Below are 26,532 nucleotides of genomic sequence, written 5' to 3' on the forward strand. Positions count from 1 at the left end.
TGTGCATTTACTTCCCCCAATTAAATATCCCACCTCGGCTCCATGCCCCCATCCACCCCCCACTTAATAGACTAGCCTCATGGCCCCTAATTACAAGAACCAATTAGATAAATTCACAATCACAAATCACAATATACTAAAAGACAATTAATTGTCTCTCACCAACACCAACACCAACGGATAAAGCCAAAAACAGGGGCTAATATTAATAAAGTTATAAAGTAAAGCTAAGCAATCAGCCAATCACAGTTCAAAGAGAACTAGATAAAGTCTTAAAGAGAGAGAGAGACTCTCATTTCATTTCACTTTCATTCTTCAGAATCAGATAAAGAAAGAGAGAAACCCATTAACCCAATAACTCGTATATGTAAGAGAGAAAAAGAGAGAGAAGTTAAGCGTAATGATGAAATACCTTGAGGTTGAGGGAGTAGGGAGGCCTAAGGCTGAGGGGCAGCGCCGTCGGGCAACACATCGAGGTGAGGAAGACCGATCTCTAATTCGATCGAACTGATCTTCGATCTCTGATGCTCGATGTGTTCTAAAGCTCGAGTTTGAGGCCCGATGTGATGATCGATGTGCTCTGTTGCTTGAGGCGGAGGAGTCGTCTGTTGGTTGTTGTCGTTGATGACTAATGAGGTCTTTGTTTCTTTAGGTTAGGTTTTTTATTTCAGTTTTTGCCTTCGATGAATCAACAGATGCGTATATTGGGTTTTAGTTTTTTTTTTTTTTTTTTTTTTTGGAGAATCTATGGATTTGCTACCATCTGTAATCTATTGGGTTTGCTTTATTCTTTTTTTTTTTTTTCCCCTTTAGATTGGGTTTGCTTTACCATCTATTGTTTAGGATTGATGTTGGGCTTTTTTTTCCCTGGTGGGCTTGCTATGTTACAAATTATTTTTTGCTTTTTTTTTTTTTTTTTTTTTACTTGAAAGTAGAGTAAATAATTTTATTTTTTATTTTTTTAATTTGAGGGTGTTCCTAATTTTTTTTAAGGGTAAACAAATAATTTTTTTAATTTATATATATATATATATATATATATATTTTCCAGGTCAGGGTGTTCCTGTGAACATCGTGGACTAAATGTGGCGTCGCCACTAGCCAAAACAACACCAATTCCTACTGGTGCATGGCTTGTAATTGGTCACCTTCCTCTATTGGGAGCAACTCAGACCCCCCACATAACTTTGGGAGCCATGGCTGACAAGTACGGACCACTTTTTATAATCAAGCTTGGATTGCACCCTGCTTTGGTGTTGAGCAGTTGGGAGATGGCTAAGGAGTGCTTCACTACCAATGACTTGGCTGTGTCCTCGCGGCCCAAACTAGTAGCCAAAAAACACTTGTGCTATAACTTCGCTATGTTTGGCTTTGCACCCCATGGTCCCTATTGGTGTGAATTGCGTAAAATTAGTAACCACTTTAGAGCTACTATCTAATCGCCAGCTTAAGAAGCTTTCCCACATCAGAGTCTCCCAAGTTGAGAACGATATAAAAGATTTATACAAACTTTGGATCAAGAAAAAGAACGGGCCAGGCTTGATTTTGGTGGAGTTGAAGCAGTGGTTTGGGGATATGAACCTTAACGTGATTCTTAGGATGATTGCTGGAAAGAGGCTCGGCGTTGCCAAAAGGCCTTGGGGGACTTCTTTCATCTTTTGGGGTTGTTTGTGGTGTCCGATGCTATTCATTTTCTTGGGTAGTTAGATTTGGGTGGACATGAAAAGGCCATGAAGAAAACTGAAAGGGAATTGGATGGAATTCTTGGGGAATGGTTGGAAGAGCATAAGTGAAAGAGAGCTTCATTTGAGAATAAAGGGGAGGAAGATTTCATGGACATAATGCTCTCTGTCCTTGATGGTGCCGAGCTTGAAGGTTACGATGTTGATACAATCAACAAATCCACATGTTTGGTATGTTTTCTCTTTTCACTTCTTCATGGAGTTTTGCTCAAAGGGCCTTGCTTGAACATGTTCCAAGCAAGGTGGCTCTCAAATGCAGGGCATACCAAAAATAATCATCTCAAAACTGACTTTTTAAGACTTAAGGTCTATTTGGATACCGCTTATTGCTGAAAACTGAAAATTGAAAATACTGTAGTAAAATAATTTTTAAATATGTGAATAGTGTCATGGGACCCAGTTTGAAAGTTATTTTTGCTGAAAAAAGTACTTGTAGGTCCCACGAATAGTGCATGAAACCCACTAAAAATGCTGAATGCTGAAAACTTTCAATTTTCAACGTTATCCAAACGTGCACTTAGGGTCCGTTTGGATATCGCTTATTGTTGAAAATTAAAAACACTGTAGCGAAATAATTTTTAAATGTGTGAATAGTACTGTGGGACCTAGTTTTAAAGTTAGATTTGCATTTTTTCCATATTTGTGAGTCCTGTGAACAGTGCACAGGACCCAGCCAAAAAAACGTAGACGCGTGGTCTACCACTATCCAAACCCAGCCTTAGTGTGAGTTTGGATAACGCGTTTTGCTCGTTTCAGTGCGGCTATGTTTTTTTTAGTGGGTACATGGGCACTGTTCATGGGACCCACAAGTACAGAAAATGCAAATCTAATTTTAAAACTGGGTCTCATGGCACTATTCACACATTTAAAAATTATTTTGCTACAGTGTTTTTAGTTTTCAGCAATAAGCGGTATCCAAACTAACCCTTAAGTGTCTAAAACAGTTTATTTAGCTGAAACTAAAAACTTTTTGCTAAAAGTACTGTAGGTAAAGCTAAAAGGTAGCTAAAATAGTACAATAGAATTCATGAATAGTACCAAAAAGTACAACGGGACCCATGAATAGTAGTAAAAATAAGCTGAATCGTAAAAAAAATGACTTTTTAAGCTAATGCCAAACACACACTAAATCTCATAAATCATATTCAAACCAAGGGTGCTAGGCAGCCCAATCCTTTACCCATCCTTACAAATGATTTGTCATTTACGTTCAGTTTGTTTCGTTGAAAAACCTTCACTTCTATAATGTAGGTTAATATATGGTATTTCCTTAAATAGTAAATAAAAGGTCGGTTTGGCTAGCTTATTTTTTGCCAACTTATTTTACTATTTAGTTTATTTTTGTTACTATTCATGGGTCCTAGTACACTTTTTAATACTATTTATGGATCCCACTATACTATTTCAACTAACATTTATCTTTATTTACAGTACTTTCAGTAAAAAAATTTTAGTTTTAGTAAAATAAGCGATCTCAAATAGGCTCGAATAGTTTTTTTTTTTTTTTTTAGGCCTTGCACTTTAAAAAATAAAGAAGTGTATTGCAAATATATATATATATATATATATTAATTGTAAAATCCGACCATGTAATGTCTTACTTCAATGTAACAATTTGCCGTGTTACAGTATTCTGTATTGCCTCGTGTATATAATTATGCTTCTTTGCTTTTCCTTACAGGCTAAAGCTTCATAACATATGGCATTTTTTGCTTAAGAGTTGCATTCTAACAAAAGGTATGCACTTTGCAGAGTATGATTAATTGCTGGAGGCAGTGACACTAACATAGTTACTCTAACTTGGACAAAAACGTTATTGTTAAACAACCGCCATGTGTTGAAGAAGGCCCAAGATGAGCTTGATGTCCAAGTGGGCAGGGAAAGAATTGTAAACGAATCAGATATCAATAAGCTAGACTAACTCCAAGCCATAGTTAAAGAGACATTACGTTTGAATCTAGCAGGTTGATTAGCAGCACCACGTGAATTCACTGAAAATTGTATTATAGGTGGTTACCATGTTCCAAAAGGCATTTGATTAATCACAAACCTATGAAAAATCCAAACAGATCCACGCATATGGTCAGACCCACAAGAATGTTGATGTTAGGGGTCAAATTTTTGAATTGCTCCCATTTGGAAGTGTTAGAAGAGCATGTCCTGGAATATCAAATGGTACAGTTAGCATTGGCTAGTTTTCTAAACATGTATGATATCTCAATTCCCTCGAATGCAAAGGTTGATATGACTGAGACAGTTGGTCTCACAAAAAACAAGCCACCCCACTTGAAGTTCTCGTCAAACCTTGCCTACACCTTCTAAGCTTTATGGATTAAAGACTGTCTAATATATAGTTCATGTGCAGGTCTAAGAATTGTGAATTGATCAAAATTTACCATGATTTGTCTGTACTCTGTTAGTGGGCATGCCATTTTGTAGGACACTATGAGTTTGCTATTGTGAAATGGAAATAACAATGCCTAAAAATTGGGGGAAAATGGTTATTTCTCCAACTTCATTATGTTGGGTTATTTAGACATAAATAGATTTGAATTTTGTCAATCTCATCCTCCAAAGGGAAATTTTATCATAAGAAACCGAAATTTCTATATACCATAAAATGTCGAAACTTGGGCTTCACATTTTATGCGCAAAAAAAATCATTAAATGCGATCGTGTTGTTTTTAAATTAAATTAAGTTAACACTACCATACAATATGTTGTATCATAATATAACACAAACTAGGAAGATAAAGGTTTTTTTGAAATCAAGGGCATAGCAGAGCAGGGGGTCATAGGAATAATTGCCTCCTAAACTCGATCATCCTCAAAGAAGCTCATTCCCTTCTAAACTACATGCTTGTGTTGCAAGTTTTACCCCATTGATAGGAGGAAGTATGTTAAATTACCGATTGTCCTGAAAGCTTAAATTATTGAAATATTGTAAATTTAATCGTTTAAACACATACTTCTAACAAAGTATCTTATGAGTCGGACCTCAGAAGTATTTCTCCCTATCTCTCCTTTGTTTTAAATTCCATTTTTTATGCACGTTTTGGATTCATTAGTTAATTGTAGGGCAGTCAAATTCCTTAATAATTGTCTTCTTTAAGTTGCGTCTTAAACATTTCAATTTGAACTTATCACATTACATATTTGATTCAAATTATAATTTCATGGAATTTGCCAATCACAAAATATCAACATATAATATAACATTTTTTTTTTACAAGTGAGATATATATTCATTGCATTCACATAAATCACATGTTCTTTTGATTTAGGGCATAGCCCTCCCACTTTTATCAAAAGAATAAATTTCGAGGCACAATTTTTTCTACAACTTACTAAAATGACAGGTTTTAAATAATGAAATTAAAAATGGTATAAGTGATGAGTCCATATATACGTGATATCTACCCCTCAGAACTTGCACTCAAAACTATACTTGAAAAGTTTGTGCTCTCCTACTCTTTGTAGGGCCCTCCTTTGCTGTTTTACGGTAATTTATTGTTGCTTCTGTTTTCTTTCTTTCCCTAGTGGGTTAATAATTTTGTTTCCTTTCATTAAAAAGGGAAAGAAAAAAAATTTGACATATATCTTTTTTTTTTTTTTTTTGATAATCATTTGACATATATCTTTTTTTAGAAACAAACACACACTACACAATCAAGAGGGAGAGAAGAAAATGACAGGTATCTAACCAGAGGCAAAACACTCTGTCATTTAAATATAGGCCACAAAAGTTTATTAGAAAGAAAATGATATGTCATGGAATAATATTTATACTGAACAAGATGACTCAGAAAAGTACTAGAGATTGTTTCAAACAAAAGAAAGAAAAAAAAAATGGACGCCCACATATAGTATGGACTTCGTAGGGCCAACAATCAGTGTAGACCCCACAATTTCTATCATCATTTGTTTCAGAATATATATATAGTGATTAGTTATTTTGACCCGACTCTCACTAAAACCTTGCCTGATTGGTAGGGACTCTCTGCGCAGCATCCAAAGGTTTAGAAAAAATTCAAAACGAAAAAACAAATACACACTACATACTCAAGAGGGAGAGAAGAAATTGACAAGTATCTAACTAGAGGAAAAACACTTTGTCATTTAAATATAAGCCACAAAAGTCTATAAGAAAGAAAATGATATGTCATGGAATAATATTTATACAAAACAAGATGACTCAGAAAAGTACTAGAGATCCTTTCAAACAAAAGAAAGAAAAAACAAAAATGGATGCCCACATATAGTATGGACTTCGTAGGGCCGGCGATCAGTGTAGACCCCACAATTTCTATCATCATTTGTTTCAGAATATATATATTTATAGTGATTAGTTACTTTGACCCGACTTTCACTGAAACCATGCCTGATTGGTAGGGACTCTCTGCACAACATCCAAAGGTTTAGAAAAATTTCAAAATGAAAAAACAAACACACACTACACACTCAAGAGGGAGAGAAGAAATTGACAAGTATCTAACCAGAGGAAAAACACTTTGTCATTTAAATATAAGCCACAAAAGTCTATTAGAAAGAAAATGATATATCATGGAGTAATATTTATACAAGACAAGAAGATGACTTAGAAAAGTACTAGAGATTGTTTTAAATAAAAGAAAGAAAAAACGAAAATGGATGCCCACATATAGTATGGACTTCGTAGGGCAGGTGATCAGTGCAGACCCCACAATTTCTGTCATAATTTGTTTTAGAATATATATATATATATATATATATAGTGATTAGTTACTTTGACCCAACTCTCACTGAAACCATGCCTAATTGGTAGGGACTCTCTGCATAGCGTCCAAAGGTTTATAAAAAATTCAAAATGAAAAAACAAAAATGATTGGATCGTGTTGAAATATTTGATTTTGAGAGCTAGTAATTTGTGTCTAGTTAACAGATTTTTTTAGGATAATTGTTAATAAACTATATTAGAAATTTTTTGATATAATTTTAATGAAAAATATAAAAAACCATCAAAAAAATTATTTATTTTCTCATTTTCTCATAAAATATTTCTAAAAGTAGTTTCTAAGCCAATGCACTTAAAACATTCTTTAATGTATCCATAAGTAATTTATCTACTTTTATCTGTCTCTTGCAGCAGCTATAGAAAATCACAAACAAGAAAAAAAAAATATAATAATATGTAAACCAAGATTTATGATTGTGATTGACTTTATCATGCTTGGGACTTAATGCAATCACATTGGGGTCTCTTGCTAGCTGTTTCTTAAAGTAGAAAAAAGATATTAAATTCTTATTTTTAATTTTCAATTTTTATGTTTTGATAACTGAAATAAAGCAAAGCGGTACATTGAAAAGTAAGAAAAAAATAATAGATAAAATAAATAAATAAAATATTTTGCTAAAGTGAAAAAATAAAGTATAGAATAATGAATATGATACGAGTGTTGAAAAAAGTGATTGACTAAAATATAAAAAAAAAATAAATTTTATATATGTGTGTATGTATGTATGTTTTTTTTTTTTTTTTTTTTTTTTTTTTTTTTTTTTTTTACAGAAACTAATTTAATTGCTCTTTATCTTAGAATCCCTTCTATTGTGTTGTCCATAGAAAATCTTGACAATAAGATTGTGATTTCTACTTGCTAGTATATCATTAAACAATCAATTGTGACATTGCAGGAAGGGATCAAATGGGGCTGTTTCAGGGTGCAACAGAGGCGGTGGGTGCTAGGCCTGTTCCGGACTGTGATCAAGAAGGTGGGAGTGCAATGGAGGCTGAACTATACGGACAAGAGCTGGGGAATGAAGGTGAGTCGCTGGCCACGACAGGGAAGGGTGCTTTGATCGGTGCCCAGGACTTTGAGGAGGTTATACGTGATATTGATGAAGCAATCCAATTTGGCATTAAGAGCTCAACCCCTACGGAAGTTAATCCCCATACGTTGCTGGTTCAGGAGGAGAGTCTAGGGGTAGGTGGGGTTGCTGTTGAAAGGAAAGAAGGGCCGGACTTGGAGTCATAGGAGTTGGAGGTTTTGGGTGATTCGGTATTGGGAATTCCATGCACTAAGAGTCATGCAGTGAGAGACACTAATCTGGATGGGGGTTCAACAGGTGTGACTGAAGGTGGTAGTACGGGGCTGAGTTCTTTGACTAATAATTTAAAAGGCATGCGTCGCACTCAAGGTAGACCATGAAGTAAAAAGAGTGACCATGTAAGGGCTGGTTTAAAGACTTCAGGCCGTGGGAGAGGGCAGAAAGTTGGGGGCTGCATGGCTAGTTCTAGTAATGAGATTGATACTAGTGTGGAAAGTGGGTCAAAGAGAAAAGGAGGTGCTAGTTACATGCATGTTGATACAGAGGAGGGTGGGGAAAAACGTTTGAAAATAGATGAGGCGTCTAGTCATCTAAGTGTTTCAATGGCATTGAATTCAACATCGACGGAGGTTGCTGAGCAACCCCGCGGGGAGCTATGAGTCTTCTCAGTTGGAACTGCCGGGGGTTTGGGAACCTCCGGACAGTTAAAGCCTTGGAAAAGGCTATTAAGAAGGAAGGTCCCATTATTGTCTTCTTGATGGAGACAAAGTCCTGTGAGGAATGGATGGAGAAGGTTAAGAATGAGTGTAATATGAAGCAAAGTTGGGTAGTGCCAAGCAATGGACGGAGTGGGGGTTTAGCTTTATTGTGGAAAGATGAAATAAAAATTGAGCTCTTAACATTTTCTTTGAACCACATTGATGTGTTAGTTTCTGATGGTCGGGGGTTGGGTAGATGGCATTTGACTGGCTTCTATGGCAATCCTGAAACAGCTAGGCGACCTGAGTCTTGGGCGAAGTTAAAACATTTGGAGGGGGTGGCAGCCCTTCCATGGCTAGTTATTGGGGATTTTAATGAGCTAACTAGCTTGTCTGAAAAAGAAGGAGGGGGTGGGCGACCTCAACAACAGATGGATAATTTTATTGATGTTATTAATTTTTGTGATCTAAAAGATATTGGTTTTGTAGGGCCCAGGTTTACTTGGATTTATCAAAAGGCAGATGGTACTCAAATTCGGGAACGATTGGATCGTGCTTTGGCTATGGCGAAATGGTTGGAATTATTTCTAGGTGCTAAACTGTACCATCAGTCTACTTCGGCTTCTGATCATTCAATGTTACTCCTTCGTATGGTGGCTGGTTCCAAACGTAAGAGGGTGAAGCGAAGTTTTAAGTTTGAATCTATGTGGCTGAAGGAATCCAGTTGTGAGGAAGTGGTGCGGTCTGCATGGGAGGAAGGTGTAATTGTATCTTCGGATTGGGAGCTGAATAGTTGTCTGAAAATTTGCCGTGATAGATTGGAGGGATGGAACAAAGATGTTTTCGGTCATGTTGGAAGAAACATATCAGACTTGCAACGAAGACTTGAGTGGTTGGAATCTCAACCTTCAAATCCGGAGTTGATTCAAGCATTAAAAGAGCTGAATTGAATTGTTGGCTAGAAAAGGAGGATACGATGTGGAGACAAAGAGCTAGGCTGAATTGGTTTCAAGGTGGGGATCGTAACACAAGTTTCTTTCATGCTAAAGCTTCATCAAGGCAAAGGAAGAATTTGATACAAGGGTTAATGGATGCTGATGGCATTTGGCAAGAGGATGAGGGTAAGATTGAGGAGGTGGTGTTGGAGTATTACAATAATCTTTTCACTTCTAGTAGCCCATCAAACTTTTCAGAGCTTCTCCAAGCTATACAGCCGAAGGTTACTCCCTCTATGAATCAGATGTTGCTCAAGCCTTTTACTGGAGAGGAAGTCAGATTGGCATTAAAGCAAATGCACCCTCTGAAGGCCCCTGGTCCGAATGGGATGCCACCTCTTTTCTTTTAGCACTTTTGGTCGACTAGTGGTGAGGTGGTCACTAATACGGTACTCAATTTCCTTAATTTTGGTATTTTTCCTCCTAATTTCAATGGTACTAATATTGTGCTTATCCCAAAAGTTAAAGAACCTAAGGTGGTTACAGATTATAGGCCTATTAGCCTATGTAATGTGGTTTACAAAATGGCTTCTAAGGCTATTGCTAATAGACTGAAGAAGATTTTGCCATCTATTATTAGTGATACCCAAAGTGCTTTTATGCATGAAAGGTTAATCATTGATAATGTGATAGTTGCTTTTGAAACTATGCATCACATAAGCCAGAAAAAGGGAGGAAAGAGAGGGGAAATGGTGCTTAAACTCGATATAAGTAAGGCCTATGACTGGGTGGAATGGACTTGCCTTGATAAAATTATGGAGAAATTAGGTTTTGTGGAACATTGGAGAAGGTTAATTATGCGATGTGTGTCCACTGTTTCTTATGCCATTAATATTAATGGGCGTCCTAGAGGCCGTATTATTCCTTCTAGGGGTATCCGATAAGGTGACCCCCTATCACCTTACCTTTTCTTGTTATGTGCAAAAGGTCTTTCAGCTCTCATAAAATCTTCAGTGGAGAATGGCTCTTTGGAGGGTCTTGCTGTTTCTCGTGGCGGTCCAAAGCTTTCTCATCTATTTTTTGCAGATGATAGTCTGATATTTTGTAAGGCTACTCTAGATAATTGTGAAGCCTTGCAAAGAATATTGGAAGTTTATGAAAGGGCTTCGGGTCAACAATTAAATAGAGCCAAGACGTCCTTGCTCTTTAGTAGCAATACATCACATGAAGTCCAGGAGGAGATAAAGCAAAGGTTTGGTGCCCAAGTTATTAAACAACATGAGAAGTATCTTGGTCTACCATCTCTTGTGGGTCGGAACAAAAGGAGTACTTTTGATGCCATAAAGGATAAGGTGGGGAAGAAATTGAAGGGTTGGAAGGAAAAATTTTTATCAAAGGCGGGTAAGGAGATTCTTATTAAGGCAGTGGCTCAGGCTATCCCTACATACACCATGAGTTGCTTTAAAATACCGGATGCCCTTTGTGAGGATCTGACAAGTATGATTTGTAACTTCTGGTGGGGACAAAGGAAGAATGAGAAAAAGATAGCTTGGCTTAGTTGGGAGAAGATGTGTGAACCGAAGGCCAATGGTGGTATGGTGTTCAAAAAGCTGCAATAATTCAATTTGGCTCTTCTTGCTAAGCAAGGATGGAGACTCCAAACGGATCACAACTCTCTAATGTACAAGGTTTTAAAGGCTAAATATTTCCCACGTTGTGACTTTGTTGAAGCAAAAATTGGTTGTAATCCTTCTTATACTTGGTGGAGTATTATAGCTGCGCAAAATATAGTTAAGGATGGTATGAGGTGGAGGGTAGGGAATGGAGAGCGGATCCGGGTATGGGAGGATAAATGGTTGCCTTTATCTTCCACGTATAAGGTGGTGTCTCCTAATTTGTTTCTGAATGGGAACACTCGGGTTAGTGACCTCATTGATTCATCAAGTGCTAGTTGGAAAGTCTTTGCCATTGATGTTTTGTTCTTGCCTCATGAAGCTGAATTGATAAAGAGCATTCCATTAAGTTCTAGGCTGCCTGAGGACAAACTGATCTGGGCCTTGTCTCCTAATGGCCAATTCAGTGTTCGAAGTGCTTATTCTTTGGTTGTGTCCATCTCCCAAGCCATAGGAAGAGGTGCTAGTTCGGATGCTGGTCTAGTTAGAAGGTTTTGGAAGAAAGTTTGGAGTCTACCAGTTCTACATAAGACACGTCACTTTGTATGGAGGGCTTGCCGTGAGGCTCTTCCTACAAAGGTCAATCTTGCTAGACGGAAAGTGGTGCTAGATGACACTTGTGATGCATGTGGGTTGATGGTTGAGTCTACAGGTCACATGTTATGGGACTGTGTCAAGGCTCAAGAGGCGTGGTCATGCTCAAAGCTGGTGGGCTTGGTGGATCAGCTTGACTGTTGTTCTTTTGTGGACCTGCTGTGGAAAATGATTATTCTGGATCGGGTTGAAGAGGATAAGGTGGCTAGGATGGTTACTATAGCTTGGGCATTGTGGTTTCATCGGAATGAGGTTAGACTCGGCGGTGCAAGGAAGGCTAGCAAGGATATGGTGAGGTGGGCGACACAATATTTGGAGGAGTACTGGACAGCGAATGAATGTGGGAGGTCTGTACCAGTAGTAGTGGAGAGGACTGGATCTTGGCTTCCTCCTCGGGCAAATTGGTTCAAGATCAATGTGGATGAGGCTGTGTTTGCATCTTAGAAGGCAGTGGGCTTGGGTGTTATAATTAGGGATGATAGAGGACGAGTAGAGGCAGCAATGAGTAAGAAGGTTTTGGCTCCGTTGGGTGCGTTGGAGTCAGAGGCCAAAGCGTTTGAAGCTGGGTTGCTCCTTGCGAGGGACATTGGTATCCAAGATGTTATTTTGGAGGGTGATTCATTGGTCATCTACAATGCTCTTTGTGAAGTTTCCTTACCACCTTCATCAGTAGCTTCGATTGTGGATGGGATGCGGGATTTATGTAAGGTCTTTAGGTGGCTTCAATTTTCTCATGTAAAAAGAAAGGGCAATAGACCAGCCCATTTATTAGCTAAGTATGCGGGAGGCATAGATGATTTTATTGTATGGATGGAAGAGAATCCTTGCTTTCTTGAGCAAGCTCTTTCACATGATGTTCTTTCTTGACTATTTTGAATAAAGTTTTCAGTTTCCTATAAAAAAAAAAAAAATTGTGCTTTTCACCGTCTAATAACGGAGAAGAAAATAATGAAAAAGGACAAAAGGAGGAAAAATTGAGGAGATATTTTCTTACCAAATGCAATAAAATCACAAATATATTGCTGTAAGTAAAACTCTACCAACAATTTTTTTGAAATTTACAATACTATTTTGATTAAAACTAAATACGAAGATTTTCAAAAGGTTTTTTTTCCATTATTTATTTTTATAATTAAATATTATAAATTTTTTTTTCAATAATGATATAGATTACATGATTTGCCCCATGTAACTTGATTTTTTTTTAATATAAAAAATAACCTATTTTATTTTTTAAATTCAATTACCTCTTCTTAGTTCATATATGAATTTAAATTTATCTTTGCATCACATTAGTATATTATTAGTATACTATATAATAAAAGTCGTGTTTTACATGACATGATTGAACCAGCTATTTGGCTCCTCCTTTTCCTTTATTATTTTCTCCCCTTAGCATTGTTATTGATTCCATTCCATTCCATTCTAGCCGGAATGGCCAAAATTTTTCGTATCGGTATGCAAACTAGTACTGGAATACCCCACGTTCCACCTCGGGTCAAATTTCGAGCCATTTCGGTCCATTCCAGTCATTCCAGCCAATTCCGGCCGTGATGTAAATTTCAGCCGGTATTGGATTTGGCCTGTTATTTAAAAAAAAAAAAAAGTTATATTTGGGAGTTCTTTTGATGATGAATTTGATCCTTCTCTTATGGATGATGATGAGGAGGAGGAGCAAATCTTGTATTATTTGATATTTAGTTATTATCTTGTAATCTTCTTATTGTGTGATGTTAAATTGATGTTATATTCAAGTTATTGATGTTTAAGACTTAAGAGTTAAGACTAAATGATTTGTATTACTTAATATTTAGTTATTTATTTATATTAGAATTGACAATTTTATGTTCTACAAGAATATATATATAAATTATTTTTTTAAAACCCAGAAACACCCTAAAACGGTATGCCGAAATCGGCCGATACCGAAATATTCCATTCCACTGGAGAAACCGAAACGGGGTCCGAAACGATATTAATAACAATGCTCCTTAGAATTTACACGGCCTTTATTCTCTCATCTCTTTCTCAAGCAAGCTTTGAAATTAAGAAGGTGTCAAATACGTTAGAGTTGAAAGTAAAGGAAAAATACAAAATATATATATACATATATATATATATATATATTTAAATTAATTATCAAAGAATAATACAAAGTATCAGTGAGTCAGTGACCTTCACTTTAATTGTGGCACTGAGGAGGGACACCAAACAATGCTAAAAAAAAAAAGCATATCCAAAGGTGTTGAACTGTTGAACCATTAGAGTTCATTACAATCAAGGACAAATAACTAGACCTTTTCTAGTTGTCAGACATGACATAATGCCATCAACTATTGCCCGAACACAATAGCTTATTTGAAGTAAGAATTTGTTGCAACGGGGATGACCAAGACTATGATATCTATCAACTAATAGAATTAATACATTCAAACACTGTGGAGTGTTGTATATATTATAATTATATATTTCATACTAGTATAGATAAGAGCATCTCCAACAGATACTCCATCTCTACTTTTTCTCCAAAAAAACTCACTGTTCACGCTCCAACAGCTTCTCTAAATACAACTTTTCCAAATTTTGTTTTGGAGTTGCTACAGTGTTCTCTAAATCTAGAGAAAATACAAATTTAATTAGAACAACAAATCTAAAATCAAAACAAAAACAACAAATCAAGAAGATAGACAAAGGCCATGTCGGCTGTGTGTGTGAAGTGAGCTGAAGAGGAAAGAAAATAGAAGTAGAAATAGAAGTCAAAAGATCATGCTAGAGAGTGTTCTAGAATCAAGTAGAAATAGAAAAAGTAAAAAAAAAAAAAAAAAAAAAAAAAAAAGAGAGCTTGAGAAAGAAAGAGTGAGAGAGAGCTCGAGATAGTGAGATTTGAAATGAACTAGAAAAAGAAAAAGAATGGTAGATAGAGATAAGTGGGATACGTGTATGGTGGAGGAAAAAAAAAATCATATGGATGTAATTAAGAAAGGAAAGATAACATTAAAAAAAAAAATGACAATTAAGAAATGCTACTATAATATTTTCCCAATAAATTTTAAGTAATAGATTGTTATTAGTTAATATTGGTGAGTAAAAAAAATTTCAACGGTAGGTTCAAATGAGAACTAGTAATAACTTTCCACATAAGATTTTTATGTGATTTTTATGAAAGTATTGCAAAAAATGTTGTGGATATATCACTTTTCATTGAAAAATATAATTGTTAAGAATGAATATAGAAAGAATAAATGATGATAAAAAAAAGAATAAATAATGAATTAATGAAAAAATAATATTTAAATGAGATAGAGAATCTTGGAAAGTGTATTTGAAAAAGTGAATAGTTAAAATATAAAAATCACTGTTCATTTTTCAAACAGTACAAAAATTTAAAGAATCTGCTGAAAATGCTCTAAGACATGGAATTTTTTTTTCCTTAAGTACACTAAACTGATGATTCTCATAAATTAAAATAAAATAAAATAAACTGATCATTTCAATAAAAAGTACACTAAACTGACAAAAGTGTACAAAAGTCCAAACTGGGTAGTTAAATACGATAAGGTTAGGTTAATATTGATTTGGCTATTGCAACCTTAAGTCACCCTGATAGCTTAATGGTACCAAAATAAAAGCTAATCCACAAAATTATCTGTACAGCTAAAAATTTGTCTATAAAAGTTTACACATTTCGTTAGAAAGACATCCATGTATAGGACTCCAGCAACCTTAGCCTAAAATGGATTTTCTTTCACCTTCCCTATATTCTGCCATAGCTGGACTTATTGCTATAATTCTTTTCTCCCACTATCTTCTAAAGAGGTCAAGAGTTGGGTTAGCCAAAACAGTACCTATTGCACCTGGTGCATGGCCTGTAATTGGTCACCTCCCTCTGTTAGGGGGAACCCAACCTCCTCACCTAACTTTGGGAGCCATGGCTGACAAGTACGGACCACTTTTTACTATCAAGCTTGGATTGCACCCAGCTTTGGTGGTGAGCAGTTGGGACATGGCCAAAGAGTGCTTCACCACCAACGACTTGGCTGTGTCATCGCGACCCAGTATAGTTGCGGCAAAACATATGGGCTATAACTATGCCATGTTTAATTTTGCACCCCATGGTCCCTATTGGCGTGAATTGCGTAAAATAATCACGTTAGAGCTACTATCAACCCGTCGGCTTGACCAGCTTGCCTATATTCGAGTCTCTGAAGTCGAGATGTTCTTGAAAGGTCTATACAAACTATGGGCCAAGGAAAAGGATGGGTCAGGCCAAATTTTAGTGGAGTTGAAGCAATGGTTTGGGGACATGAGTCTCAACGTGATTCTTAGGATGATCGCTGGAAAGCGGTACTTTGGTGTTAATCATGATGTTGTTCATGAAAAAGAGGCACGATGCTGCCAAAAGGCGGTGCGAGATTTCTTTCATTTTCTGGGTTTGTTTGTGGTGTCGGATGCAATTCCTTATCTTAGGTGGTTGGATTTGGGTGGACATGAAAAGGCCATGAAGAGAACTGCAAAAGAGATTGACAACATTCTTGGGGAATGGTTAGAGGAGCATAAGCGAAAGAGAGCCTCCGGTGAAACCAAAGAGCAAGATTTCATGGACGTAATGCTTTCAGTCACTGATGGAGCAGACCTAGGAGGTTATGATCCTGACACAGTCAACAAAGCCACATGTTTGGTATGCGTGCTTTCTCTCTTAAAAAGGAGTAAATAATAGGTTGATATGAGTTATGTTCTAAACAATATGTCTAAATACACAATAAATTTCACATGTTTGATGTATGATAAAAGAGATATCATAGCAGTCATGAAAGTATTTTTGTACTAATCACAATCTATCACATTAGAAATGTGAAAACATTTATGACATTTGTCATGCCTAAAGTATTGTTGTGTTTTTAAACCACTAAAACAATATGGATTGCTTTGTTTCACAGTATCATTTAGACATGAATAACAATTTTCATTTTGCAGAATTTGATTGCAGGTGGAAATGACCCCATTATAGTAACCTTAACTTGGGCAACATCACTATTATTGAATAACCGCCATGTATTGAAAAAGGCCCAAGATGAGCTCGACGATCTAGTGGGCAAGGAAAGAATTGTAAACAAGTCGGACATAAATAAGTTGGTGTACCTCCAAGCCATAGTTAAAGAGACTTTACGTTTGTATCCCGGGTCACCACTATCAGGACCACGTGAATTCACCGAGGACTGCACTATAGGTGGTTACCATGTCCCAAAAGGCACTCGGCTAATCCCGAACCTTTGGAAAATCCAAACTGACCATAACAAATGGTCAGAACCATTAAAGTTCAAGCCGGAAAGATTTCTCACCACCCACAAGGATGTTGATTTTAAGGGGCAAAACTTTGAGTTTATCCCATTTGGAAGTGGTAGAAGAATATGCCCTGGAGCATCTTTTGGAGTTCAAATGGTGCACTTAGCACTTGCTAGTTTTTTACACATGTATGACATTTCTACTCCCTCGAATGTAAAAGTCGATATGACAGAGAGCTTTGGACTCACAAACTTGAAAGCCACCCCACTTGAAGTTCTCATCACACCACGCCTGCATCTCACGAGCTTTATGGGTTAGTCCGTCTAAATAGAAGTATAGAACTCAAGTGTACTTCTAAGTGTTGTTGAATTTTTCTTATGGATTTTGTTGATGTAAAATGGAAATTTCAGTGCCTATATAACACTTTTGTCAAATATCATGACATGCACTTAATATCATACTTCCGGTGCTCCAATTGGTGTATTGATCCTAATGTTTTGGTACATGCTAAAAGTCAATATAAGAAAACCTTTGAACTAATCAACAAGACTAAACAAATAATAATAATATTTGTGATTTATATACGTATTATGATGATGAATATTATTACGGGTTCCATATATGAGAAACTTAAGCTATTCATACATGACGTTCATATCACTCTTTTGACAATCACATTTACTATGTCACCTAATCTCGATTGGGAAGAATGACATGCTCGCTTGAAAATTAAATTAAATTATGTCTATAATATAATCTGCATTCTATATGCATATTGTGGCAGAGGCACTCATGGCCCCACTAAATTTCAACAGTTTGTAAATGTTGAAATAAGTATTTTCTTAAAATAAAAAATAAAAAATTTGAATGCACTCCTTCACATTGATCAAAATTTAATAACCTGATTCAAAATATAAACATAAACACAATTGTGCAATTCCAAATTGAATTACAACAGCCAATCAACTACTCTTTTAACACAATGGAAAAAAAAAATGTACAAACCAACATAACTCAACTACTTTGTCTAATGCCCTTCTCATTTTTAATTTGAAACATGAATCACCACATGTTTATGATGTAACTTCACAATGAAAGATAGTTTTGTATACTTGCAATTAACAAAAAGTTTGTTCATTATCCCCTAGTTTCTGAAAAAAGTTAGCTGCATCATTGTTGGGCTCTTTAGGAGTACCATCATCACTCGAATCTCTTGCTACACAACTGGCTGCTTTGAAAGCTGCATGATAATCTTCTACCATCTCACTCAAGCCATTCCCGTTTAAAGTAGAAATATAAATAAAAGAAACTTGGTCAAGCCTACCAACAAAAACAAATAACTATGCACATGCTTAAACTCACCTCCATTCCCCAACAATAACGATAACCATTTTACATAGTTCACACCAAGTTACAAATATAATGGAAACTTGCAGCTTAAAATTAACTGAAAAACCCCTCCCCCAAAAAAAGGCTAAAATGTTCTAACACAAATGCCAAAGAATTTGAGTACCTTTAATCTCAGCTTCAGTATATGATGTTGTTCTGGACCTATTCCGAAGAAAGATGAGTAAAAAAAAAAAAATAGGGTATGTTTCATAACTTTTTTTCCCCTTATTTTCTGTTTCCAAAAACAATTTTCTATTTTTGAGACTAAAAACCTTGTTTGGCAACCCAAAATAGATAGAAACAAAAACTGTTCTCAAAACTCAATTTGTGAAGGAAACTAAAAACATGCAAAAGGCTATTTTCAATTTCTAATTTTCAAAAGTCAATGAAAACACGCATTTAATTTAATGAATTTGTTTTATTTAATGAGTTAGCATTAGAGTTCAAATCCTAGTAGCAATATATTTTAGTATTTTTTTTTCTTCAAAAAACTATATTTTTAATTTCAACAAATCAAACATGTTTTTGTTTTCAAAAATATAATAAATTTTTTTTTCTTTATATTCTCAAAAACAAGTTTTTAAAAATAGAAAACAAAAACTGTTATCAAACATAACCTTAATTTTTTGTAACTACTGATGTCTCAACCAATTGCAAGAATGCATGTCCAACATATTAACTTCCCTTGATATGGATCAAACATTATTCATACATGCATCAAACATGAGTATCAAGAAAAGTCATTTGAACTGTAAAGTTGAATTTATTCAACTATATGTTGGTTTTATTCCGTGCCAAACTTGCTTGCAGCATTTAGAAACCATGTACTTAGGTGGGAATAATGTAAGGATTGTGTGTGAGAAAGTGTGAAGATTTGATCAAGAGTGTGCAACAAGATGGTGAATTGCGACTAAGACTTGTGACTGATTCGCGAGTGGTGATTCGCCAAAATGAAGTACACGTGTGAAGCATGCAGGAAGTCGAAGAGTCAGGACAGCTAGGTCACTACAGGACAAAAAGTACCATCTGGCCTAGTTTGGTAACTGGCGACTGGAACTCGCGACTCACCCCAGTTGCGAAGTGACTCACTAGTGCACCCTGTTTTGCTGAAAAATGACCTTTCACATTCCATCTCATACCTTACTATAAATACCCTTATACTCACTAAATGTAAACAGAAGAGAGAGAGCTTCTAGAGAGAATTTTGAGAGAGAAACCCTAGAGAAAAAAAGATTGATTCATCCATAATCTTATAAACTTGATTCTCCAAATTCCTCTACTCTCACCCTCTCTATTGTCATACCTATGGGAGGATTATAAACCAAATCCTTACCTCACAAAATTTAGAATAGTGAGAAGGTTCTTGGTGTTTGGGAAGTAGATCAAGAGAGAACCAATCCATTTTGGTTGATGCAATGGGCTAATTGTGGGATCTAGAAAGCTAGAGAAGACATGGTTTGGCATAACCTTGTTGGAGCAAGAAGCTTGGAGGGCTTAGGTGCATTGGGTAGATTAGGCTCGAAGGGTTTACTACTATTCATTTATCCAAACTGATTTTCTAGTGGATCATTTACCGCTTGGAGGGCGGCGGAGAGGTTTTTCGCCAAGTTCTTCGGTTTCCTCTTCGATAACATGTGCCGGTGTTATCTTGTGTTTGCATCTCTCTTTTCCTTACTCTTAGCTTTTAATTTCTACTAGTTGTGATAAATTAATGGCTTAGAGTAGTTTGCTAATTTGGGTATTGCTTATATTTCATATTCCGCACATATATTGTATGAATATAAGCTTGTATTGGAAAATTTGTATTTGGGGGTATAAACATTCACAAGTGTTTTATACACTTAGTGAGTTTTCAATTGGTATCAGAGCGGATACACCATGTTAGATTTTTTGGAAGTCTCAATCCCTCAATGCACCTCCCTTCTTTGATTGGAGTAATTACACATTTTAGAAAGTGCGTATGCATGCATTTTTGTGCTCCATTGAAGAGAGTGTGTGGGATGCTGCAGAAATTGGTTGGACAAGGCCAGAGGCTACCAAATCCTTTTGGGATAAGGCAGCTCTCGCGGCGGCTAATGCTAATAGCAAAGCACTTATGCTATATTTTGTGATGTCTCACTGGATGAATTTCACAGGATTTCTCATGTGTCAATTGCCAAGGAGGCATGACAAAATTTGGAGACTACCTACGAAGGCATCAAGAAGGTGAAGGATACCAAGTTTCAAATGCTTACCACTCGGTTTGAAGAATTGAAGATGAACGAAGATGAATCATTCGACTCATTTTATGGAAAGTTGAATGAAGTGGTAATTGGGAAATTGAATTTAGGTGAGAAGACAAAAGACTCCAAAGTAGTAAGAAATATCCTTAGATCATTGTTGGAGAGCTTCCGAACCAAGTTGGTTGCCATTGAGGAGAGCAAGGATTTTGATGAGATAAAGGTCCAAGAACTTATTGGCTCTCTTCAAACATATGAGCTCACTCTACCATCTCATAGGAAGAGCAAATCCCTTGCTCTTAAGATGATCAATGAGAGAATTGAAGCTCAAGATTCCTCGGAAGAGGACGATGTTGAAAAAGAGGTGGCATTCCTTGCATAGAACTTTTGCAAGTTCTTGAAATTCAAAAAGGTTGGGAAGTCCTTTGAGAAAGGAAAATTCTCCAATTTCAAGAAATACAAGAAGGACTTCAAAAGGAAGGATTCCAAAGCCTCCTCTTCTTCTCAAGGAATCACTTGTTATGAGTGCAACGGGCATGGTTATTTGAAGAAAGAATGCCCTACCTATTTGAAGGGAAAGGGTAGAGCTCTTGCTACAACCCTTAGTAATTCGGATAGCTGAAACTCCGATTCTGAAGAAAGCTGTGATGGAGCTCCGCTTTCGTGGCCATTGCACCCTTAGATTTTTTGGAAGATTTAAGTACTCTAGAGGAAGAGCTTGGTGAGCATACTGAAGTGGAATCTATTGGTTTTGGAGATGAATCCAATGATGATGAAGAGGAGTGCGTTTATGAATGAACAAATAGATTGCAAGAATTATACAATGCACTTCTTGAAAAGAGTGGAGAATATGCAAGAGTGGCTAAGCCAGCCATTAGAAAGATGAAGAAAGCCGAAAACGACTATAAAAGCATCCTTGTGTGGTACAAAGAGACCAAGTGTGAAGTTGAAGGGTTAAATGATGAAGTAGCTCAAACTCTTAAGCGTCAAAGGAAACGAAGTTTGTCAAGGCTAAAGTAGCATCAACTCCTCTTGTTGGCAATGTAAAACCTGAAAAGAAGCCAAATGTGGTGAATCAAATGGTTTTGACGAAGTCTCTTAAGCCAATTGTGGCTGAGCCCAAGGCAAGAGGAAAGTCTCTTCCTAAGAGAAAGAGGTCCACAAATGCAACACTATTGCCATTATTGGGGAATCTTAGGGCAAACTAAACTAAATTGCTACAAGCTCCAAGCATTGAAGAATGCAGATCTTCAAAAGCCAAGAAGACAAGGAAAAGGCAATAGGAAACCCAAGCAACCAAAAGGGCAAGAATGAGAACCTGTTATGAGTGATGTGATGAAGATGATTGACACCATCACCTCATGTTTGGCCAACTTTACCTTAAGATTTGAGAATCATGCATAAGCATTATAACATGTCCATGCATTAATTATTTCTATATAATGTGACAATGTTGTTTGCTTATTTATTTCACATTCTAGCATATTTTTAAATTTTTGTTATTTAAAAGCTTTGGTTGTTTGTTGTGTTTGATCATTCTTTTCTTTTCTTTGTGTCAAAAATCGAAAAACACATAAAAAGTATAAAATCCAAAAAATTTAATTGATGGTGTTGTGCACTGTCACATGCATGTTTAGCCTTGTACCTCCGTACTAATGGCTTTATGCATTAATGAGCTTAGCTTGTTCTCTATGCACTTGTATCTTTGTGTGAATCATCTTGATATCTATGTGATTGGTGTAAATAGTTTTCAAACTTGTCATGAATGGTTATGATAGGCCAAAAACGAATTGACCCATTGTGATAAATTAATTGATTAATTAGCTAAGTTTATTAATTAATCAAATTAACATGCAAACGCGTGGTAGCACAAAAAAATCACCAATAAACTAATTATGCAGTAGAAAATAAATAACATGGTGATTTGTTTACGAATGGGGAAAACCTAATGGCAAAAACTCCACCGGGTGATTTTCAGGTCACTACTCCCGAAATTCCACTATTATCAAAACAAGTGGTTACAAATAAAGGAATCCCAGTACCTTATATCAACCTACAGTTGAACCCTTACCCTAATACTCAATTGGACTTGTTCTGTAGTGACAATTTCCCTTTTCGATGCACGGCTCCCAAGTACATGACTAACCAATTGCGCGGATCCCAGTACGCAACTTCAATCACCAACTAGAAAAGGTTGTTGTTTGCAAAGTTCTTCAGTTCATCCACATGATGAAGATCAAGAAGATGCTTGGTCACAAAACCCTAAGGAGCACATACACAGTAACTTCTTCAGAAGAGATGAACAAGGGCGAAACTCTGTCTCCGGTCACAATTTGCTTGAACAAACTATTCTCAAAGCTTGTGCAACTTATGAACACTTTGACGGCCCTTAAAATAATCCTTTTATATGTCTAAGGTTAGAAGAAAAGAAAGCCCAAACACATAAAACCGGATTAGAGTCAAAACAAAACTGGAATTCTGTTTTTCATAAAGCTCGACAGATAGCTGTCTATTAAGGTGCTGTCGAGCAGCTATCGAGCTTTAATGAACAGCACTTTTTTAGCTTGAATCTTGAACAGACTTGCATGTTTTCAACACTTGATCTTGAAACACAGTTTCTTAAAGTATTAAACACATCCTAGATCTATCCAAATACAAGTAAAGTGTGTTTTGTCTAAGGATAAGCCAATTACTTAAAATAGTGACATATGTTCCTAACAAGTGAATCACATATGTCCTAATAGATTAGTCAATAGTTTTGTTAATCTTGAGACATGCGTAGATTCCTACTCATTTTTTTTTCTTAAAAGCTCAACTAATATCAAATCTCGAAAAGAGATAATAAGCTGAAAAAGTCGTTGCACAAACTAGTATTTGACTAAAAAAAAAAAGGAAAACGACATGTATTTAAAATGAATGGTGCCAAAAGCCAAAGGTTTACTCATTAAATTGAAATATCCAAAATTTCAGGAATCGATCTCAAAAAAAGATGTAAAGATCAAAATGATCAAAAGAAAAGAAGCCAAATGAAAAGCTTTTAACTCAGTGTTATTAAGTTTATGTGGGAGATCATATATGTTCATTTTTACAATTGAGATAGGTCACTCTACTTAGTGCTAGTTGTGTATGACTTGGTTGAATCGATCATTGAAACTTCAGAATAGACTAAGGACTATCTCATATTTGATACCCACCCACATCACACATGTCTATGTTCAATGAATTCCTTATTCATTTGTGTAATTGTATTTCATTAAATGTAATGTATATACTCCAGCATTTATTGATCAAACCCAAAAAGTATTTTTGAGTATTTTAGTTGTTTTTGGAAAGTATTTTGATTTGAAAAAATTTCGAAAAAAATCCAAAAATGTGCAACTTTCCATTTTGGTAACTCACTCGCGAGTTGTGAGTTTCAAGCTCAAGTCACAAGCTTAACCTGAGGGTTTCACAACTCATTGGCGAGTGAAAATTCTAGTTGCAAAAAAGACTTAGAAATTATTTTCAAAATCTGGGTTTAAGGATTTTTGGCGACTCATTTTGGCAACTTATTCGCGAGTCGTGAGCTCAACCCGAGGGTTTCGTGACTCATTGGCGAGTAAAAGTCCTAGTCATGAAAAAGACTTAGAGAAATTTTTTGAAATCTGGGTTCAAGGGATTTTGGCAACTCACTTGGTGACTCATTCGCAAGTCAGTTGAGTCGCAAAAAAAGGGTATTTTGCAAAAATAGGGTTAAAAATCAGACAATTTTTCAAAACTTCCCAGTTTCCCTTACATCACATGCTTATCTCTTTGTCTTTTCCACCTCGCCCTCTCTTAAAACCATCTTTTTCAATTCAAAAACCTCTATTTTTCTCTTCAATCTTCACTTCAAATCCAAGAAAAGGTATGGCTTTTCACTCCTTATTACTTTATTTAATGTTTAAAGTATTCTATTTCATGGATTTGTTGGTTTTGTTGAGATATTGAAATATTGTTGATGAACATGGGTTTTTGTAGTTTTTGATGAAATTGATATATGGGTTTTTTTTGAGAATGATGGTATAATGCTTGTTTTTCATGTTTCTATTACATGCTCATGCATTATACAATGTTTTGTGTTGTGGTGTGCATACCATTTTGTTGATAAAATGTCTATTTAAATGTTTTTGTGTGTATTTTTGGACTCTGTCGAGTACAAAATTTGGGGATAATCATGTTTCCCTATTTGGAACAACCAATGGTTATGTGTTTCACACTTTGCCCCTTGCATGATTTTATGCCTTGTATACGCACACTTTTTCATATGACGCACACACACACAATCTTTGACATGTTGTGTGACTAGTGCTATGATTATGTCATGCTTTGATGTTTAGCATCTTCACATATCAATTTTTTAGAATTGCTTTTTAAATTTCAGTTTTTAGGATTTAATTCGTAGTTTTGTTTTTGGTACTAACCTATGTCTAACCAAGTTTGTTGTTGTTCATTGTGCTGTCTTTGTGGTTTTTGTTGCTATGTTTTGTAGATGGCTCCACGAAAAACTATTGCTCAACGTGGTGACAAGAGAAAGTGCAATGATAAAAGTTTGTTTCGCTTTCCTCTACATTTTGAGAGATATGCCCTTCAATTTGAAACAGCTCCAATCATTCAGGAGAGACAAGTGCATTTTGTTGATCTTAAGGATTCCTTCATTCCTCGGTGTTTTGAAGGACGGGGCTGAGATAAACTTCTTGGCGAATTCCCCAGAATTTGTGAACCTTTGATCAAAGAGTTTTATGCTAATGCATCACTCAAAGAGGAACACATAGAGTGTTAGGTTAAAGGTCATACATTCACTCTTGACATTGAGGACATTAATGCTATACTTGGACTTGAAGAACAAGATCATGAAGTGTTCACTCCGTTCAAGGATAGAATGCTCTCTCTAAAATCTGTGCAACTTTGCATTGGTGGCCATAGGGAAGGAAGAAGCCTCAACTCGACTTCCTTTCCCCCGGATTTGAGATGCTTAGCATATATCATGATGTTCAACTTGTATCCATTCAAGAAGTTGTCAACCATCAACAATGCTAGAGCCATATTCCTCATGGAGTTTCGTAAGAATACCTACATTGACATTAGTGCACACTTGTACAACATCATTGCAAAGTCCACAAAGATAACCTCAAGATCAAAGCTCGTTGTCCCAAATCTTATAATGAGGATTCTTCATGACAATGGTGTGGAGACTTCATAACACATAGGCCTAATGACTCCATCTCCTTCCATTAACTCTTAAACAATCCTAAGAAATAGGGTTTGACTTCCTGGAGATGAACAAGTTGAAGAGACTGAAGAAGCACCTCCTGCTGACACAGAGAATGAAGTGGAAGGACAACAACCTCCTCCAAGATATGGCGGTGGTCAAGGTAGGAGAGAAGCATCATCATCGTCATCAATTCCTCTCGATACTTTTCAGCTTATACTCGAGAGGATTGATGGTCTTCGTGATGCAGCAGATGAGCATTCCAACAAACTTGTAGCTATATAGGACCAAATCAACTTGTTGGCAGCCAAGTTTGACAACTTTACTCACCAGCCTTAGCCCTTTGGCCATTCCGGTAAAAAATGGGGAGTAGTATGGTAGCTCTTGAAGGGGAGCTTATTTTAAGGGGGAGTAAAAAGCATTGGTTTTAGTTTATGGTTTTATAGTTTTTATTAAGGTTTTCATAGAACTTTGATTTAGTACTCTATGATTTTAGTATTTTGTTTTTAAAATGCTTGGATACTTTGTGTTATGGATACTTGGATATTTTAGTTATTTAGACTATACTGCACCAGTACTTATGGCCTGATGGTTCAGGAACCGTCTGACGATTCGTGAACTGAGCCCATGCGTGTGGAGGTTACCAATAGGGATCAGAGGAGTTTTTCCGCCTCCTCCTTCATTAAATGCTTTTATTCATATAAATAGCTCCTAATTTCCCACTCCACTTTTTGCATCCTTTCTTCTTCATTTTCCTCTTTGCCGAGCACACTTCTTGAGTGTAGCTTTCCTATGCATAAAACTTCTAGCCCAAATCATCACTTCCTAAAGCCCCCAGTAAGTCTTCTTTACTCTTCCTTCTCATTTCAGTTTTTCCTTACTCTTAGAGTTTTAGGATGGGATTCTCTCATCTTCTTGCACCTGGGGCTTCCTTAGCCAATTTTAGAGAGGCCTATGGCATCCC

At 36.2% G+C, this 26,532-nt stretch overlaps 4 protein-coding genes and 2 pseudogenes across 4 annotated transcripts; all 6 read left to right on the forward strand.

The window, feature by feature from the left end:
• The first annotated feature begins 403 nt into the window (after positions 1–403).
• Positions 404–3,094, forward strand: LOC126694185 (cytochrome P450 82A3-like; annotated as a pseudogene).
• Positions 3,095–3,501: 407 nt separating this feature from the next.
• LOC126712139 (cytochrome P450 82A4-like) lies at positions 3,502–4,260 on the forward strand (annotated as a pseudogene).
• A 3,942-nt stretch (positions 4,261–8,202) lies between these two features.
• Positions 8,203–9,195, forward strand: LOC126694195 (uncharacterized). Its single transcript, XM_050390276.1, has one exon. It carries the CDS (start codon positions 8,203–8,205, stop codon positions 9,193–9,195), a length of 993 nt encoding a protein of 330 aa, XP_050246233.1.
• Positions 9,196–9,764: 569 nt separating this feature from the next.
• Positions 9,765–10,799, forward strand: LOC126694206 (uncharacterized). Its single transcript, XM_050390283.1, has 2 exons — positions 9,765–10,113; positions 10,168–10,799. Exons 1-2 carry the CDS (start codon positions 9,765–9,767, stop codon positions 10,797–10,799), a joined length of 981 nt encoding a protein of 326 aa, XP_050246240.1.
• A 1,149-nt stretch (positions 10,800–11,948) lies between these two features.
• On the forward strand, positions 11,949–12,314 carry LOC126694211 (uncharacterized). Its single transcript, XM_050390302.1, has one exon. The coding sequence runs from the start codon at positions 11,949–11,951 to the stop codon at positions 12,312–12,314; it is 366 nt and encodes a 121-aa protein (XP_050246259.1).
• A 2,806-nt stretch (positions 12,315–15,120) lies between these two features.
• On the forward strand, positions 15,121–17,223 carry LOC126712141 (cytochrome P450 CYP82D47-like). Its single transcript, XM_050411350.1, has 2 exons — positions 15,121–16,125; positions 16,422–17,223. The coding sequence occupies exons 1-2, from the start codon at positions 15,181–15,183 to the stop codon at positions 17,046–17,048; spliced, it is 1,572 nt and encodes a 523-aa protein (XP_050267307.1). The 5' UTR covers positions 15,121–15,180; the 3' UTR covers positions 17,049–17,223.
• Positions 17,224–26,532: the final 9,309 nt, after the last annotated feature.

Source organism: Quercus robur, chromosome 2, assembly GCF_932294415.1.
Source record: "Quercus robur chromosome 2, dhQueRobu3.1, whole genome shotgun sequence".
NCBI lineage: Eukaryota > Viridiplantae > Streptophyta > Magnoliopsida > Fagales > Fagaceae > Quercus > Quercus robur.